At 33.3% G+C, this 17,931-nt stretch overlaps 3 protein-coding genes across 4 annotated transcripts in view; 1 reads left to right on the plus strand and 2 right to left on the minus strand.

Annotated features, from left to right (window-relative positions):
- Window positions 1-4,866: 4,866 nt before the first annotated feature.
- LOC144854636 (uncharacterized protein C8orf76 homolog) lies at window positions 4,867-8,370 on the plus strand. 2 transcript variants are annotated; one of them, XM_078712570.1, is made up of 6 exons: window positions 4,867-5,048; window positions 5,307-5,549; window positions 5,930-6,014; window positions 6,441-6,612; window positions 7,477-7,549; window positions 7,687-8,370. In XM_078712570.1, the coding sequence occupies exons 1-6, from the start codon at window positions 4,938-4,940 to the stop codon at window positions 7,891-7,893; spliced, it is 891 nt and encodes a 296-aa protein (XP_078568696.1). In that variant the 5' UTR covers window positions 4,867-4,937; the 3' UTR covers window positions 7,894-8,370. The 2 variants fall into 2 exon arrangements, with proteins under 2 accessions (XP_078568696.1, XP_078568695.1); XM_078712569.1 differs by having other exon boundaries at window positions 4,869-5,048; window positions 7,681-8,370.
- On the minus strand, window positions 8,034-11,461 carry LOC144854637 (solute carrier family 66 member 3-like). The gene is made up of 7 exons (XM_078712571.1): window positions 11,180-11,461; window positions 10,687-10,769; window positions 10,505-10,577; window positions 10,027-10,093; window positions 9,238-9,358; window positions 8,691-8,732; window positions 8,034-8,447 (listed from the first exon to the last, which is right to left on the minus strand). The coding sequence occupies exons 1-7, from the start codon at window positions 11,374-11,376 to the stop codon at window positions 8,356-8,358; spliced, it is 675 nt and encodes a 224-aa protein (XP_078568697.1). The 5' UTR covers window positions 11,377-11,461; the 3' UTR covers window positions 8,034-8,355.
- A 684-nt stretch (window positions 11,462-12,145) lies between these two features.
- The window catches only part of LOC144854051 (neurocalcin homolog), a 35,073-nt gene continuing 29,287 nt past the window's right edge, over window positions 12,146-17,931 (minus strand). Inside the window, exons 3-5 of the mRNA XM_078711934.1 lie at window positions 16,724-16,852; window positions 16,080-16,348; window positions 12,146-15,585 (exon numbers count right to left, since the gene is read on the minus strand). Coding sequence (XP_078568060.1) covers window positions 15,379-15,585; window positions 16,080-16,348; window positions 16,724-16,832 — 585 coding nt within the window. The 5' untranslated portion in view covers window positions 16,833-16,852 and the 3' untranslated portion in view covers window positions 12,146-15,378. The remainder of the gene's footprint in view (window positions 15,586-16,079; window positions 16,349-16,723; window positions 16,853-17,931) is intronic.

Genomic DNA, 17,931 nt, shown 5'->3' on the forward strand with positions numbered 1-17,931 from the left:
GACATGAATTAAATATGTTTACAATTGTTCCTATTTTGTGTCATAAAGCATAACAGTATTTACAGAATACACTGTTTGTTATATGCATAGATGAAATTACGAGACCCATCTTTTATTTTAATCCAATTTTTAACAAAATGTCATCAAAATGTAACATAAAGATAGGAATTTTAGAAGATAATTATCTAAATAATTACATTAATGAAAATTTGAAAATCTGACTTTTTGAATTCAACTGGACATATGATGATGTCATGACATCATATAGGGCCAAAATAAAAAAATAGCTTGTTTCCAGTTGAGCGCCCGGGTGGAATTTTTGTCGAAAAAAAAAAAAAAAATTACAAAAACAATTTTTTTTGGGATTTCCCCTATTCATCAGATAGCATAGTAGACCTGGTAGGAGAGGACTGTCTACATCTGGTTTTATTTCATATAAATATTAGGTGTATTAACGATCCATATAAATAATAAGGTACGATGTTTTTTAATGTTTCGTTTAGTTTAAAACAATGCGATCAAAAAAGGCATGTGAAGACCCTAACAACAGCAAGCTACTTAGCCGAACTTAGCTGGCAGCGGACGGAGAAAACATGATACAAAAACAATTTGTTTGTAGGCCATACCTACGACTATTCATACACAGAGTTTTAACCACGGTAAAAATCAAGCCAATGACATTATGTAGTAGAAAATAAATCATAGTTATTTTCCGAGTTTCGATTTCTGAAGCTTTTTTGTTAGTATAATCCATATTTATAAGAATTCAAAACATATTTCTTCAGGACATGGCATGGTGGACGCCGACTCCTCTCGCTCTCCTCCTGCACTCTGCACATGTATTGTGGACTATACCATTTCCTTCGGTAAAAACGCGTTTGTTAATTTAGTGTACGACGTTGTTAAATAAGATTTTTCGATGATCTCTCGGCTGAATTATTGAGGTGGGTGCGATAAAATATAAATATAATATACTTCTAAGATCTTCGGGTTGTGGTGCGTGTTTAACTTTGGTACTAAAAGTGGACACCCCTCTTTTTACACGTATAATGGACTAGACCGTGCAGGAACGCACATGGTATTTTCTTATCAGAGGGTGCGTGTACGTCAAATGGAATTGTTTTCCCAATGAATTGAATTTTGCGTGTGTTATGTTCGCAATATCGAATCAGCGGGAGGATCGAATTGCGTGTAATTTTTTTTCAACGACGGCGGCTAGGCCTAGCTCGATTATTGAGGCGGGGGTGGTGCGACTTTAATACTTTCAGTGACCTCCGATCGAGGAACATTTTTAGCTTGATTATTAAAAGTGTACACCCCTGTATTTTAATGTACTATCTATACCATGATTTACCACGCACGGCGGCCGGGACGATATTGTTTTGGTTACAATTACAAATATGTTTGATGTTTTGTCTAGGCTGAGGGTAGGGCTTATTTAATATAGGATAGCCTACTAATTTAATAATCTGTTGAAATAGGTCTATCCTAGGCTCTATAGCTAGGTCTAAAATAGACTAGGATAGGCTATTTTTCTTTATCTGTACAGACAGGCGCTTTCGTGCCGTTGTGTCAGGTCTATGTAAACATTAGGCCTAGTTTAGCCGCGCGTATGTACGTCTACAGCGCAAAAAAAAAATTATCCGGCCTCCTGACTGGAATTTTTTTCAAGAAAAATCGACTGGAAACAAAATTTTTTTTTTTTTGGCCTAGACAAAACTTGTATATGAATTCATATCTACAACAATTCGACAGCTTCCATAATAAGTTTTAATCATGCAGGTCACTTTTATTCTGAGGAGCTATAACAGATTGAAATATACTGTAGACAAAATTAAGTAAGTCACACGGTTCTTATTTTTTATATGACGACGTAATAAAAATTCAAATTTTTTTAATGCATGCGAAAGACAATTGATTGAGAGAGAACATTTTAAAATGTAGGATGAAATGGGGTACCGTAAATCTTCTAATAGTAACCCACACTCTAATCCATGGGGGTTACTATTAGAGTCACAAAAACTTATGATGCAGCCGTATTTTGAAAATAAGGAGATATTGCATGTTGATCTCTGGATTCGGGGAGGATTGAGTGTTTTTGAGTTTATAAAATTAGAGTTTAACCAAAATTGTTTATTCCTACTTTTTCATTATTTTGCTGCGAGTTGCTGACCGGAAAAAGTTGGGGGTGGGTTACAATTTTCAGGTGCCTAATTTAAGATTAGTAATAGTAACCCACTACTCTAATAGTAGCTCCCCTTCTAATAGTAACAACCCTAAAAAACAATCAAAGATTAACTAGTACTAAAGCACAAAAAATTATATTTTTAAAATTTGAATGGTGACGTCAGAACATCCGGTAGGTACAAATTTGACATGAATTGATATCTACAACTCATCGGCTTCCATAATAAAATTTAAGAAATAGGGGTCACCTTTGATCCTAAGGAGCTATAATCGTCTCAAAATAGGCTTATTTTTTACACAAATTTGCATTGAATTGCCTATTTTCAAGCAAAATTTGTGGAAAGAAATCTGAATAAAATAGAAAAAAAAGATCCTAACAATAACAAGGGGTTATCCACCAAGTGCGGATAACCAATTAACTTTAGCAAGTAAATTTAAATAACTAAAAATAGAATTACAGCCAATAAACTCAAAGAGGAGAATGTTTCAAAAAGTTCAGTGATACTTTTATTAAGAAAGGGAAAAATGTTGATCTCAGACTGGTTTATGATAGGTTCTGAAATTAACACCTGTCCTATAATGGACTCAAACTATTGTAAGATGGCTCTCTACAAAAATAGATCTACAGAGTACCAAGGAATGTCTAGTAACAAACACAAGGGCAAGCCAGATAAAAAAAAACTGATTTATTAAAAAATGTGTGACAGTTAGAAATTTAAAATCAAACAAACAGTAATAATAAATATAATATTAATAAACCCATAATGATGAGCACGCTTGATGAGAAATTTCCTTGATTGACTGGACCGTGCCACAGCCCCCCACCCCCATGGTGGGGTCTGTGGAGAACCAACATTATACTACATTATGTTGTGCTCAATTACCTTATCTTCTTAATGTTATACAGTAATCTCATTTACTATAATATAATTAACATTTTGTATAAACAAATAAATATATTATTAAACACCATGTACTTTAATAGTATACAGGTTATCAATAATAATTAAAAGGTTATGTTCACACATAGCCTCTAATCCAGATAAAATAGTTCAAGGTCAGAATGTCTGTTCACACACATTCATGATCTTCATGATTTACTACCAATAACTGACATCATTTACCGAAAGTCACTTATTTTGTTGAACCGGAAGCAAATCCTGTGTGTAGTACTACCGGCCTAGACATTAAACACTGTACTCTATGATAATGTTAGCCTACTAGCTATTTGCAAATGGTGGATGTCAATTGGCGAGAAAAAAAATGATATTCGGAAAACTGGTGTGATCAGCAGCATGAATTATTCCGACGACGTACAAGAGGTTCAATGATTTGTGCGACGGAGAAGAAAGAACACATCCCATACATGAGTGAATAAATCATACAAACAAAATCATTCATTTATTATTTTATATTGATTGATTGATGAAAAACAAAACAAAGTAAAAAAACTCCAGGCTACTAGTACTGTGTATAATAATAATATACTGTAGATTTAGATTCGGCCTAGTTCTTTTAAAGTAGAAAAAGCCCTTTCATCGAAATGTGTTAATGACAGCTTGTTTAGCCTTTTTCTTCTGCATGTGATAAAATAACCCTGCGACCCTGATTTGACACCAAGGATATAAAATAAGCTTATAGGCTATTATTAATGAAACAAAGGTTATTATCTCTAGTCTATTCCATTGCGTTCACGATCTGGATAGCCTATCACGCAGGCTGCAATCGGTTGTCTCAATTTCTGGATTACAGTCCGCTAGCTAGTGTGAACCAGGCCTAAACAAAATAGTAAAATCAATATTTACATACTTTATGTGACCCATCGCATGTCATTTGCAAGTTGTCTTTTTTGCTGACTGACGTTTGGGGGATTTAATAATAATAGACAATTGTGAATGTAATTGTGGGAAAAATAGTTGTAGGAAAAGCATAACATGGGCCGGTGTCTTGAAATCCCCTGAAAATGCTGTTAATTTTTGTTTTTACACTTGGCTGGTCACGACTGTCATCTCTCTTCTGCGCAAGATGGCTTTCATACCACGAAAATTGTGTTACTATCTAGGCTAGTAGACCTAGGTAGGAGGGTAGCCTCCAGACCTTCCTAATCTTCTAATCTAAACTAATATTAATAATAATTATGTTGTTTGTTTATGTTTTCAAACAATAAACTCTAGCAAATTATTGAAGAAAGGCAGACATAAACAATTGTCAATATCGTCGGTAACCGGGAAACATCAAGCGAAGAAGAAGCCTTTAGACCACCGTTGCGAAGCAGCCAACCAAACAAGTAGTTGCCCTGCCGCCTGCGTTTTTGCTGCAGCAGTTTTAGTATGTACCATGCGGCATGCGTGATATTCCAGGCAGGCTATACACAGATACCCTAACACTAGCTTCATCTATAAAAGTCATAAAACTACAGTGAATTATTAAAACTAATAACATAATTACATTACAAAATTATAAATTGGTCCAAAAAATACCTACTTCTTTACTTTTAATACATTCGTTTTATCAAAATAAACTTTTTTAGACGGTTTCACAACCAGAGAGCCTAAACCTTCTCTATCGTCGCCAGAGGCTGCTCCTCCTATCGCGGTAAAACGCGCATGTGGTCGTCGGGTCAGCAGTCAGATTTTTGTATGCGCACACGTCACAAAAGTAAAGTAAGTTTAAAGGTCGAAGAAAATTACAGACACGTTTGTTGTTGAAAACAACTTTCTCCTGTGTGGGTTTGTGTTGTGGTGAGAATCATGGATTCGTTGCCTTTTGGGTTTGAAGAAGATGATGACTTATTCGAATCGAGAAGCAGAGAAAAATCGATCCAAAACATAATTTATACTCCAAAGATGTGTTCTTTTGAGGTTAATAATAATTTTTAAAATGCCTCCTCTCAGAATCAGTCAGACCAACCACCATGTCCATGCTTTGCTATGGAGGTAACCTCCATGATGGGCCATGGCATGGTCAGACTCTTCTCTCTCTTTTCTTTGTGTCTATATGTATGTGGTGCCTGCTGTCTAGTCACAGCATGGAGGTATTTTACCTCGTTATATGCCATTTTTTATTTAAAATAATAAACAAATTGTGTAATTCAGTACTACATTCTTATTTATATATAGTGGTATATGGACCAGAATCACGCTGCTCCAGATGAGAAAGTAGAGCTAGCAAAATTTGTGATTTTATCTGCGGACCAATGTTTTTACAAACAACAGTATGCAGAAGCAAAAAAGCATTACCAAAGAGGACTTGAATTGTTGTTGCAAAATAGTTCATTAAGAAGAAGATTTGTGGATGGACTTGCAAGATGTTGCTGTTATCTAAAGGACTTTCAGAATGCTCAGACATTAGCAGAACAAATGGTAAGATGAAGCATGGAGGATATACCTCCATTGATGAAGTATTGATGCATTAACATAACATAACCCTATAACACATAGATTCATGTTTGTTACAATGTATGTAGGTATAATCCCACTTCTGGTCTAATCGCACCCCCTACTTTTTGTCTGATTTCACAAACAGGCATATCCCTGGGTATAGTCCGAGTACAATTGACTTTTGGCCCCTGACTCTAGCCGGTTCAGATGATTTTTTACAATAAATGTTTACAAATAATTTTTTTTTTCCTGAATCAGGGTTTCCTCAGGCATAGTCCCACCCCTCAAAATCAGCCCAAATTCGTGTTTTAGGGGGGCGGGATTTTACCAGAGGCTATACGGTATTTTTTTTCTGTTTCCAGGTGCATGACAGCAACAATGATGACCAGCGTAGTTCTGCACTTAGCTTACTATTAACTGTACTCCGAGAGAAACAGGATCTAGAAGGTAGGCCTACTGGAAAGCCTGGAAGGTATCACAAAATTACTCTCTACAGTAATTTTCTTCTTGCTAATTTTACCTCTTTCTTAATATTTTTATATATCCAACCATGAAGGTTACTGTTACTTCTATAATTATTTTATTATGTGTATCTTTACATTTGTCTAGAGTGAAATTCAGGATTTAATTATACTAATGGTTGAACCTTTCAATAAGCCAGGCACTGTCTAATAATTATTAAATTCCTGATGGCCTTTTTACGACCTGATTTTAATGTAGAAAGAGAGAATTACCAAATGCGACATTCTGCAGTCACAAAGAGACTGATTTAAAAAAAGTTTGCAGTCGAATGGATATTTAGAAATTAAAACAATAGGCATCTTTTTATAATATTTTCTAGTTTGTTGACATTATACAATTTTTTTTTTTTAGGTGAAATAAATACCCTTGAGAATTGGATAGATATACATCCGTTGAATGCTCATCTTTGGAAAAAACTAAGTGATGCATATAAAAGAAACATAAAACAAATTGATATCGGTGATATAAGCCAAGAGAATAATTTCCAATTAAAAACTGTCTGTTCTTCTTTATTTATATCAAGGTATGGCTTTGAAGATTTTAATAACTTCCTTTTCCAATCGCCTGTCTTGTTGGGCTCATAGGTCGACCATGGCAATCCCATTAGGGTACAAGTCATGCTCATCAAGTCGTCATTGCATGGTAATGCACAAGATTGGCCAAGCAGTTAAGACAGTGGAACCGTAATTACGTAGCCATAACATCGGCAAGGGTTCGAGGCTCACTCGCTCTATGGTTCTGATGGTAGAACAAGTCTTCTCGGATAAGGACTATAAATCGTAGGTCCTGTGTACACATCTAGCTCATTTGCACTTTAAAGTTCACATACAACATCTTTCGAGATGAGTATGGGGGTTACCATGGTATACTAGTACACACACAGCCACTCGTGCAATTGAGACTCGACCGTTTTAAAGGTGTTTACCACCTGTTGGTCCCATGAATCCTTCACTAATGTACATCTTGGTGAGAAGTTGAATAAATAATAAATAAAATTAACATATTGTCTGCCAAAAAGAGATACCAAAACGTAGTATGATAAAAGAATGATATTTAAGCTCTTTCTACACTATCAAACTAGTTTGAAAAAAAAAGTGTGATGTGCCCAAATTGATTGATATGTAGATTGATTGTAAACCAGTACTTTTAACATATGTTTCAAGACAGTTTTGTAACAACACACAACTGATGAAGTCTAGCTGACAGCTAGACGAAACTGTCTGGAAACGCAAGTTAAAATTACTGGTTTACTATCAATGAACTACATATCAATATACTAATCGAAACCAGAGGAAAATGGTTTCACTATTTGTGTTGATATTACTTCCTTCATAATGTGAATGATTTTGTTTTCAAATTTGTAATAAGCATAATTTTTTTGTTGTAGATTCTGTTTAGAAATTTTCCAAGGTGGTCAATCATCATTTGCAAAACTTAAAACTACAAAAATGCTTAAAGAGGTATTTTTTTTTTTTTAGTTATTTCAATTTGAGGATGGACATTTAACTGGCCATTGGCCGGTGGACCGGTGTTATTGCAAATACTGGTTGAGCAATTATGCAATTTAACACTCCTTTTTATATTTATGTAGATTCAGCTGGAACTTGACAAGTTGCACTTAAATTCAGCAACGCAGTTGAATATTGAAGAGCACTGTAAAGCACTTGTATTTAGCATCAAGACACAGCCTACTGACGAAACAACAGACGATGGCAGTGTTCAGGAGAACCAAATAAAAGCAGAAACTAAACAGGAAAAGACCGGTCTTAGATTTCAACAGCATTATTTTCCATGGCTGTTTTAAAATTATAAATATACAATGTTACGCATGTTTCAATACCTGACATTCCACATCTCATGTCAAGTGCTTCTCACGCATCCCACCATACGAAAAATGTCTATCTATTTTTCATATGTAAACATAACATAGATAGTGTATAAATATTATAATAATAATTAAATATATTTATTCTGTATATTATCAATGATTATACAATATATAATTAACTGCCTTTTTTATAAATATAAAAATTATTAGTACTGTTAATAATTGATAATTACAGTTGATATTGCTTAAAATAGAAATCCCAAGATCTTGTCAATGACGTAACCACGAACGTATGTCTTTGGTAATCCTTTTTACTGTATCAATATACATCACATTGTTAAAGATAAAGTTTTAAAGGAAGACTAAATAAACATTAGACCTAATACCAACCAGTTTTATAACTGTAAATTTAACTTGTTGTATTTTGTAATTTCATTCCTATAGTGATTTTGATTTCCCTGGCTTGTAATAATAGATAGTTATCAAAACTAATGCACTGGCAGATACAGATATTAAATTGTGTCCAATTGCTGCAAAAAAGAAAATTTTAAATTATATAAAAAACAAGTAGTACATGTGGGTGATTTTTAATCTCTTTTTTTGTAATTGAGACAATTTATGCTATCTATGGCATTGATGAACCTTGTAAACACACTTTAACTGTGTGATTGTTGTATCAATGGAACACCATACTAAATTTGTAAAGCCCACTACCCCCAACAAAAATAGTAGTAGCATAATTATAAAAATGAATTATTGTAACTTTAACTAACCCATTGAATCTCCCGTCTCTACAGCAACTGAAATAAGGCGACCTATAAGAAATTAAAGTGTTTTAATTAGAATATTTGTGTGAGCCTAATTACAATATGGTTCTGATTGACTCTGGTATAACCAGAGTAAACTACTATTGTGATAATAGGCCTGCACTGACTGAAATTGGAAAAAAAAGTAACCATTACATTAACTATGTGATTTGTCGTACATTAAAAATCCTGTATAAAGGGCATATTTACACAGACGAGCAGTAATTGTAAGCAGAAAAACACATGCTTATCCCACAAAATCTGTATCTAGTGGGTTTCACACCATTTGGGTAAATGGTCATAAGAAATAACAAAGATCCTATTGTTGTCTTGGACATACAGTATAAACAAATGTCCAAGACAAAGAGTTTGCTTAATTCTATAGTGAGAAAAGGAAGGGGTAATTTTATGTATTTAAACCAGTATAGTAGTAGTCTACTATAAGAACTTGATACTAATTGGGGATTTTGTTGAAAGACAATAGGTTTAGATACAATGAGTAAAAACAACTTACTGAGGCCAGTTGTGACCGACAAAATCCAGGTAACTTGACTCATGGACGACGAGTCCTTTACTTCCACCATTTCCTTGATGAATAAAATACGACTGTAAAGTATGATTAATGGACAGGTTGCCTAGGTTAAAAGAAAAGGGAACAAAAATGAAATGCTTGTCAATTAAAGATCAATTTGAGAGTTTTGGTACGTTAGTCTTCATCCAAAAATCAACAATCAATATGCTCATCATGGCACAAATTTGTACTTAATGGTGCAAATGCAAAATAATTCTAAATGAAATCCCTGAAAAGTTTACAGTACTCATCAGCTCTGAAACTATAAAATGTATGTGGACATAGGGTAGACTTTTCTGATTATAAAAGGTTGCACATCCTTTGAATTAGACTTGCCCCAAGTCTGTATTTAATGTCTTGTTTAGTCCACCAGTTGACGTTTTTTCGATTTTTGTGTGGAATTATAAGGTCATGTACGTATTAACTATACGTATGAAACGCCATATGTGCCAAAATATTTGTCTTTTTACTCGGTATAGAACCTAGACTACATTTGAATAAGATGTAAAGCTGTTTGGTACAGATTAAAGAACTCTGTACACTATTCGGGATCGTCTCCTAGTGTGCTGATCTGGGTAGACGCTGCACTAATGGCTGCCGTTTGTCTGTAGTGGCCTCATCCAAATTTTCTAAGTACGTAGAGGATGATAATAAATACCTTTACCTATACCTTATTCACTTTATTAACTTTTGCAGTACATTGTCAAATGTGTGTTATCCATAGTGTCTTACCATTGCAATTGATAGTATATTGATAGGAACAAATCCAGAGGCAGACAGAGACACACATGCAAAAAATCTAAAAAGTTGAAATATATCAAGGAAAATGATAAAATATGTTATTTAATAAAAGTATCACCATTTAATTGGGCCATCACAATATTACATTGTCAAAATAGTCTGAATTAAGGGTCTTTCAACAGTTTTGGTCTGGCACTGGCAAATAAAATTGAACGTCAATGTTTCGTTTTCACGATGCTCCATGTGACTATGCACCAATCGTAATGCGCACAGTCGCTTGAAAAATGATGTTCGCTTTGATTTGCCAGCGCCGGAACAGAAGTGTGCCGGAACAAATCATCAAATACAAAAAAAAACATTTATAGTATTGCAATGCAATTTCTACCGTATAAATTCCTAATTTTTATCTATATATAATTTTTGAAAAAGAAAGTAGAGAAATTGCAAAAAAAATACAAAATAAGGATACATAATGGCCTTGACTAGAGATTCGAGAGTAAGCATATCACAGTATGACAGCATCACAGATATCAGAAGCATTTCTACAAAAAATAAAACACACATACATATTTTTTCATGTAAATTAATCTATAAAATAAATGCTAGATGGAGACACTGCATAAACACTCAGCTGAAATAATATATACCTACCTTGTATTAAAATTAATAAATACTCGGCATATAATTGCAGTGAATACCCATTTACAAAATTGTAGACAAGGATAGCTGAAAAACTAAAAACATAGATATCGGTATATAAAAGATCCAACATCCATCTTTTAAATATTTAAAAATAAACTGGAGATGTTTCATTGATGTCATTAATTTTTGCTAGTTCATTTGTTTTTGTTGTCAATAAAAGTGAATGAAATACCATAATTGTATTATTTGGACACACAGTACTAGTGTATCATAGTTGATGACTATAGCGCCGTTGTTGGCTGCCGATGACACGATGGGGACTCTTAGGGGAGAAGAATGTTGTTGAAAAGGTATAACATCTTAGTCCACAGCGCCTTTGATCACTTGTTGCTGGAATTGGCGCTTTACAAATGTGTATATATTATTATTATTATGAATCAAAACTACTGTATACCATTGCATACTAAACAGAAATCTACTATACAGTGATTTAGCGCCTTACCAATATGTTTCCAAAAGTACGGCCCTTAACGATACACCATCTATATTGCCAGACTTAAAGATTGTCCAAACAGTCGGTAGTTTATTAAATGTACATGGAATAATACAATATAAGTTTAAGAGTGTCAGGATATATGGCCAGTAGCTATTACTGATAATAATTCCATCATTTTCACCAGCCTCAACAGTTCCCTCCATGTTGTACCAGGCTGATATTGTGTACAATGTCCAAAGATATTAATATTGATTCAATATTGATATTAGTGTATAAACTATAAGAGATTTATTGAGGTCAGAGTAATTAATATTTGCTGCCACCAACATAATTCAATATACTAACAAATTTAGAACCGATTTTGTAAGTTTATCTTCAAAATATTTTACAATTTGAAATTGCATATTTTGACTCTGATGTTTCACCTGCACCATGGAGCCTGCACCCAATCCCAGAGCTCCAAAGGTATCAACGCACCTTTTTATACCTCCCTGAAATGTAATGATGGTGAACAAAAATCACTTTTCAAAATTGTTGTTGTCGGCAGGCTTTTCAACAGGAAACCTGGCTGTCCCGAGTTCCCTTTTAATTTTCCCGAAATCTTCGCTTCACCCACAAATTAATTACAAATTGTAATGTTGTTCCTCATTGTCACTGACTAAACTAAACTATTTATACGTGTGTAGTAATTACCAACAGATAATCATATGGTAATTGGTATTGGCAGCAGAAAAGGCTACACAAAATACAGTATAAATTTGTAAATACCATATTTTATCCACACATTTATTTAGGGAAATATGGTACATTTTATTAGTGTATGAGTACCATTTTTGATCGTAAAAATATACCGTACATACGGTATTAAAAAATAAAGTGTTATTTATAAATAACTTATTTACAGAATTTATTTGGCAGCAGAAACAGGGACACAGAAAAGCACAGACAAACACAATAGGCAATTCTTGGTCCATTATTTGATATGTAATTGTCTATTATGAATCAACACTAGAAAGATACATATTGAAACATATTTCAAAGCAATTTTCAATTATCTTTAAAAAAAATGTAAAGTGACTATATTTATCTCTACAAATAAATACTATTTTTTATCAAAAGCCACAGAAATTCCATATATTGAATTCCAGGTATTTATACCGCATATATATTTGAATTGATTTGACGTGAATTTTATTTTTTTTATATATAAATATCATATTTATCATATCTTGGGAGAAATCACAAAATAATGCTGACAAAGACATGTTTACAATATAATCATGATAATGTACAAATACATTTATGATAAGGCCAGGGAAAATACATTATGTATATCCTCGTCAGCAGTGCAGTGGTGTAAAGTATGTGATAACATAGCTATAGGCCTAGACCCAGTTCGAGTAAAATATTAATATTTTTTTAAATAATTACCTGAAGAGAAATCAAAGTATTGAGTTTCATTTCAACTGTCAATCTCGGTATTTATTTCTTTAAAAAGCAAATATGAATTTTGTTGATGTGGGGTTAAGTATGGCACGCCGAAGGCTGACGAGAACAGTCTTATCTATTTTCCATGGCCTAATGACTCAAGTAACAACCACCAATACATGGAAATCTAACAACTACAGAAAAACGAATTATGTAAAAACACCACCACTCTACTGTACATCAATTGGGCAACAATAATGTAAAAAGCATTTTAGGTCCAGTCCAACATATGAGGTTGTAGATAAAATGCTAATGTTATATACAAAAACTAATAATATCACTAAGTACTATGAAATAAAGTACAATGACCAGTGTTTTAGTTACACCGCCATAGCCCATTTGGGCTAGCACTACTGTATGTACGGTACTTGTAAAAAGCTTGTCAACATTTGGTTTAAATTCAACTAAAATTGATTTAAATTCTTACTACTTGTATAAAACGTAATAAACTAACATCATAATTAGTTTAATGTAAATTTACAATACATGAAATACTATATTCTATAGGCCTAGGAATATCAGACAGGAGGAGATGAAATTGGCAAAGGTGGCTTCAGTATCCAAGGGAGGGAGTGGGGAGGGTATGCTGCTGAAATTCCTACAAACAGTGTAGGCCTCTACCACCCTGATAATGCCATAAACATTTTGAACATTTCTTGCAGTACTCATAATACTTATTAATTTGAACTTTTGGTAAAAACAATTATTTCGATCTACTTTATTTACTCTCAGGTTAAAAATATATACTGAATTAAATGCATGTATACACAAATTAAGAACATTAATCCAAATATTGATCATCCTGATGTTCATTTCCGTCACAGATTTAAATGTGGTCAACTTTCTGTCGATGATCTTGGATCTGTGTTCCTCATTTGTAAAATGTTACCCTGGTGTGATTATTTGAATATAAATAACAACGTATTCAGCACAAATTTATTGAATATATATATTCATGGCAGATATCTCAAAATTGAAAAATTATTTACAATATTTATCTGCAAAATATAGTGAAAAGTAAACAAATTCTTTACTTAACACTGCTCTCTACAAAAATAATAACCTCTAATAATATTAATACACTAAATGTAAACACTAATTCACAAACAGCGCCTAAAAAATAACAATACATTTTGTTCTAGAAAGCACAATAGTATATCCTGTTCTTTCCTCCTGTTAAATGAGAGGTATAAGCTTAAACACTACAGCCAACCCCTATTCAGGGGAGACCCCCAATAAGGGGGCACTTTGTTGGGTCCTAAAGGTTCTACTGTAGTAAATTAGGTATAATTCATGTGCAGACTTACTCTATCTAAGTATCCTGTAATAACAAATCATTTTCATTTACTAATACCAATACCAAACAGTAGACAGAAACATTTGTTTTTCTTATAAATATCTGCGACTATAAAATATCAGTTATTTGTACATGCCTAGCAAATTAATACTACTGTAGAATTAGTGATGGCTAAATTCATCTTTAAAACATTTGATTGTCCATAATGTAAAAGGAATTACACAGATTATTAGTTACAAGAGTACAATCGAGTACAATAACAAACAAACAAGGCATTATGATGCTTTTACTAATGTTATTTCTTAATAAGTGCATAAAACCTTTGCTCTTAATTTTTTATAAACAAACACAAACCTGCATGATTTAAAATGTTTTCACAAATCACTATTCAAGTTTACATTATGCTTACACAGGAGAAAATTCAAGTTAAAATCAGTTAATTGTAGTAGTAGCTGGTTTACTGGTTTAAACTGGTATTTAAACATTTCCAGTTGGTTCTAACCAGTTACAACCAGTTTACAACATGTAATTTGGTTACTAATACTTGGCTACTGGAATTTTTTCCTGGTTAAGAAATCCATGATTGGAAATAAGGTTAAAGTTCACACTGTGAACACATCTGAATGTATTCCTCAATAAACTAAAATGTTTGATTAAACAAAATAATAAAAATATAGAACTTACTATGGTACAGTTGTACCTCTGAATAACCTGAAAAATGTACAAACTCTTATATTTTTATAATATGTTCAGATTTAAGAGACAGTATTTTTTTCTTATCAGGTAAAACATGGTTTCCAAAAAAAAAATAAAATGTTGTTCTTATACACACTTGAATGATCACTACACTTTAGGGAGGGCCAGTAATTCCCAATTACACACAAATTTAAATCATGAATTTTTAAGACGCAAAATATCGGAATCATCTTTATTGACACTGACAACTTTAATGAACTTTAAAAAACAATTACAACTACTTTATAGCTTTATACACATGTTAGAAATAATCGCCAGTATTTTTTACTAAATATTGCAAGCTCTTTCTCAAACATATGTTTCATCTTCCATGTACAGAAAAAAAGATGATGATTAATTATTATATATGGAAATTTTTGATGGCAGAAAGGAAGCCACCATTATTGTCATGTCTACGAGCAGAATTCAAATGTTTTGATTGATTGGATTGCCACGAACAATGTAAAGAAATTGCGCCCTCTATAGGCAAATTTATTTGGTACGGTGAAATGTATGTTGATGAAGGGGGTAAGCTTATACCCAAATCAATAGTGTAATACTAAATTATTTAAAAACAAGTATTAATGGTTGTAGTAGTAGTTTTTGTAGTATAATTTTAGAAGATTTTGTATACTAAATAATTTTTTGGAAACCATGCTTACTACAGCATCTGGCACTGTATTGCTTACATAAAGGAAGTACCACCACTAGGGTCACACTGTAGTAACCTCACTATTGATGGATCGCTCTTGGCCCCTTCAATGAATTCTGACAATGAAAGCTTGCCGTCCGAATTCTTGTCCATTTGTCTGAAAATCTTGTCTGTTCGTTTTTCTGGTGTTGATTCATCTTCAGGCATCTTCATTACCGAGCCAACCATTTTATAAATTGCCTGAAAAGACACACATAAATGTTAGTGATTTATTTTAAAAACATGAAAAATTAAGATTAATAAAATCCAGACTTTGAACAGGCCATTTTGAAGTTTTAATAAAGTTAATCAATTCCATAGAAAAAAACCCAGGAAAAATATGTTAAATATATTAAATACTGAAAGATGAGGGCATATCAATTTGATCGTTGGTGCCCGTGCGTACAATTGACGGACTAGTGCTGTTCCTCTGTACCATGGCAAGAATGTTAAAGAGTCGCTATCCAATTGGGTTTGAACAATACCATGACAGCCTCAGTGGCAGAATGGTTAGTACATCTGCATATCAAGCAGAAGGTTCCGGTTTTCGAATCTCGGTTGGGGCTACTTTTTCTCATTCTCACAGATTTCCTCATCTTATCGTTTCAAGGGGTTCTACTGTAATATAGATATTTAATTTTTTTATATAGAAATTAAATTTCTATAGAAAGAGAAATAAATCAATTGATACTTACCCGTACTATTTCTAACATTTCTTGTCTTGATATAAAACCATTACCATCAAGATCATACATAGAGAAGGCCCACTTTAATTTCTGCTCAAGATTGCCACGAGAGGTCACACTCAAAGCACAGATGAACTCTCGAAAATCGATTGATCCATCATTGTTCTGATCAAATGTGCGGAATACGTGCTCTGCAAATTTGGATGCGTCACCATATGGAAAGAAATTACCATATATCTTTTTGAATTCTTCAACTGTCAGTCTGCCACTTGGGCAATCTGGAGATATAAAAAGATTTAGTTATTTATCATTATTTCTTTATACTTTAGCCTCTTCAATGAAAGACTGTTCTCCCAAAGGGCCCAGTTATGATCAGTGGCTGTGTGTGTGTACTAGTACACCGGGGTAACCTCTTACTCATCTCGAAAGATGTAATAGGTTCTTTAAAGTGCACATGAGCTATAGATGTGTACACTGGACCTATGGTTTATAGTCGTTATTCTACCACCAGAACCATGGAGCTAGTGAGCCTCGAACCCTTGCCGATGTTATGGCATGTAATAGCTGTTTAAATATTGGATGAATAAATAAACAGAAAATTTGGTAGGCAAATCAGTAAAATTAAAATATTGGCACTTGTGTTGAGATAGTACCTTTGAGGAATCCCTTGTACCATTCTTGAAGCTCAGTTTCGGAAAATTCTGTTTCTTCACGAAGATCAACCAAAACCTCTGGTCGTAGTTTACTATTCTGTTTACCCATAATTCAAGATGATATACGTACTGAAATATAAAAAAATACACAATAAAATGTTAATATACGAGTATTGGATTGTATATACTGTATAAAATTGAGGTATTTTATCCACAAATATGAAAATTGATTTTTTAATTTATTGGTGTAAAGTCAAAAGCTTGAAAAAAGATACTTGACAATTACAATTGGTTTTCCACCAAGTGCAGATAACCAAAATACAAATATTACTCCAATACGATAAGTCACACATCACTTCCACATTATAAACAGCTATACTAAGCGCTCACTAGCTCAAGCCACAGGGTCTACCATGTATAACAGTTGAACCAACCACAGTATAAAATTAAAGACTGCCCTCTTGAGCGTGTATCTGGTTGTCATAGTAATATTCCTTATTCTTGGTAGACTGTCATCATTCAAACAATAATAATAAATATCAAGTATATTTAATGACAAAATTAAAATGAGGAATTTTATTCATGGTGTTTTCTGGTTTAAAATATAGCGTTGATTGAACTCAATGCTTAATCTGTGAACTAGTAAAACATCTTTATTGGCAAATGGTCACACTAATTATTTTGGCTGAGGAAATTACAGTATAACCAGCCAAATTCCTTAATTTTCACTCAAGAAACCTCTATACCTTGAGCTTTAGACCAACCTGGACATTTTACTGGCAACAAACGCTGTTTTTTAAGCATTGGTCCAGGAATATGTCTATATAATAACATACTAAAAGTCCTCATAACTCTGCAAAACATACTTGCAAAGTTACAAGTAAAATATGAAATGGCGCCATCATTAAGGAAAAACGCTAAACGAGGATACATGAAGATGATTTAGTTTTGTTGTCTGACATATTTCTGGACTAATCCTGAAAAAAAAAATCAGGTCTAATCCTATTTTGGCCTAATTGTTTTATTTTATTTTTCTACCCATCTCTAATTAACTTGTTGACGCTCACAGAGTGGCATAACAGCTATAAGCGCTCACTGGCTAAAGCTTACTGTATGGGGCCCCAGAGTAGTGCTCACAGGAAAAAACAGGGATTAAATTGAAAAGGCTAGAAACACCCGAGGCCTCCAGCGCTGGAGAGCCACTTAAG

The sequence above is a fragment of the Antedon bifida genome, chromosome 10, assembly GCF_963402885.1.
Source record: "Antedon bifida chromosome 10, ecAntBifi1.1, whole genome shotgun sequence".
Taxonomy (NCBI): Eukaryota; Metazoa; Echinodermata; class Crinoidea; order Comatulida; family Antedonidae; genus Antedon; species Antedon bifida.

Coding starts and splice junctions, on each gene's coding strand:
- LOC144854637 (XM_078712571.1), bottom strand. CDS start 11,376: ATGGAGGGAACTGTTGAGGCTGGTGAAAATGATGGAATTATTATCAGT. Junction 10,578..10,686: donor TTTATTAATTTTAATACAAG/GTAGGTATATAT, acceptor TATTTTTTGTAG/AAATGCTTCTGATATCTGTG. Junction 9,359..10,026: donor ATATACTATCAATTGCAATG/GTAAGACACTAT, acceptor CTTTTAACCTAG/GCAACCTGTCCATTAATCAT.
- LOC144854636 (XM_078712569.1), top strand. CDS start 4,938: ATGGATTCGTTGCCTTTTGGGTTTGAAGAAGATGATGACTTATTCGAA. Junction 5,550..5,929: donor AGACATTAGCAGAACAAATG/GTAAGATGAAGC, acceptor TTCTGTTTCCAG/GTGCATGACAGCAACAATGA. Junction 7,550..7,680: donor CTACAAAAATGCTTAAAGAG/GTATTTTTTTTT, acceptor ATATTTATGTAG/ATTCAGCTGGAACTTGACAA.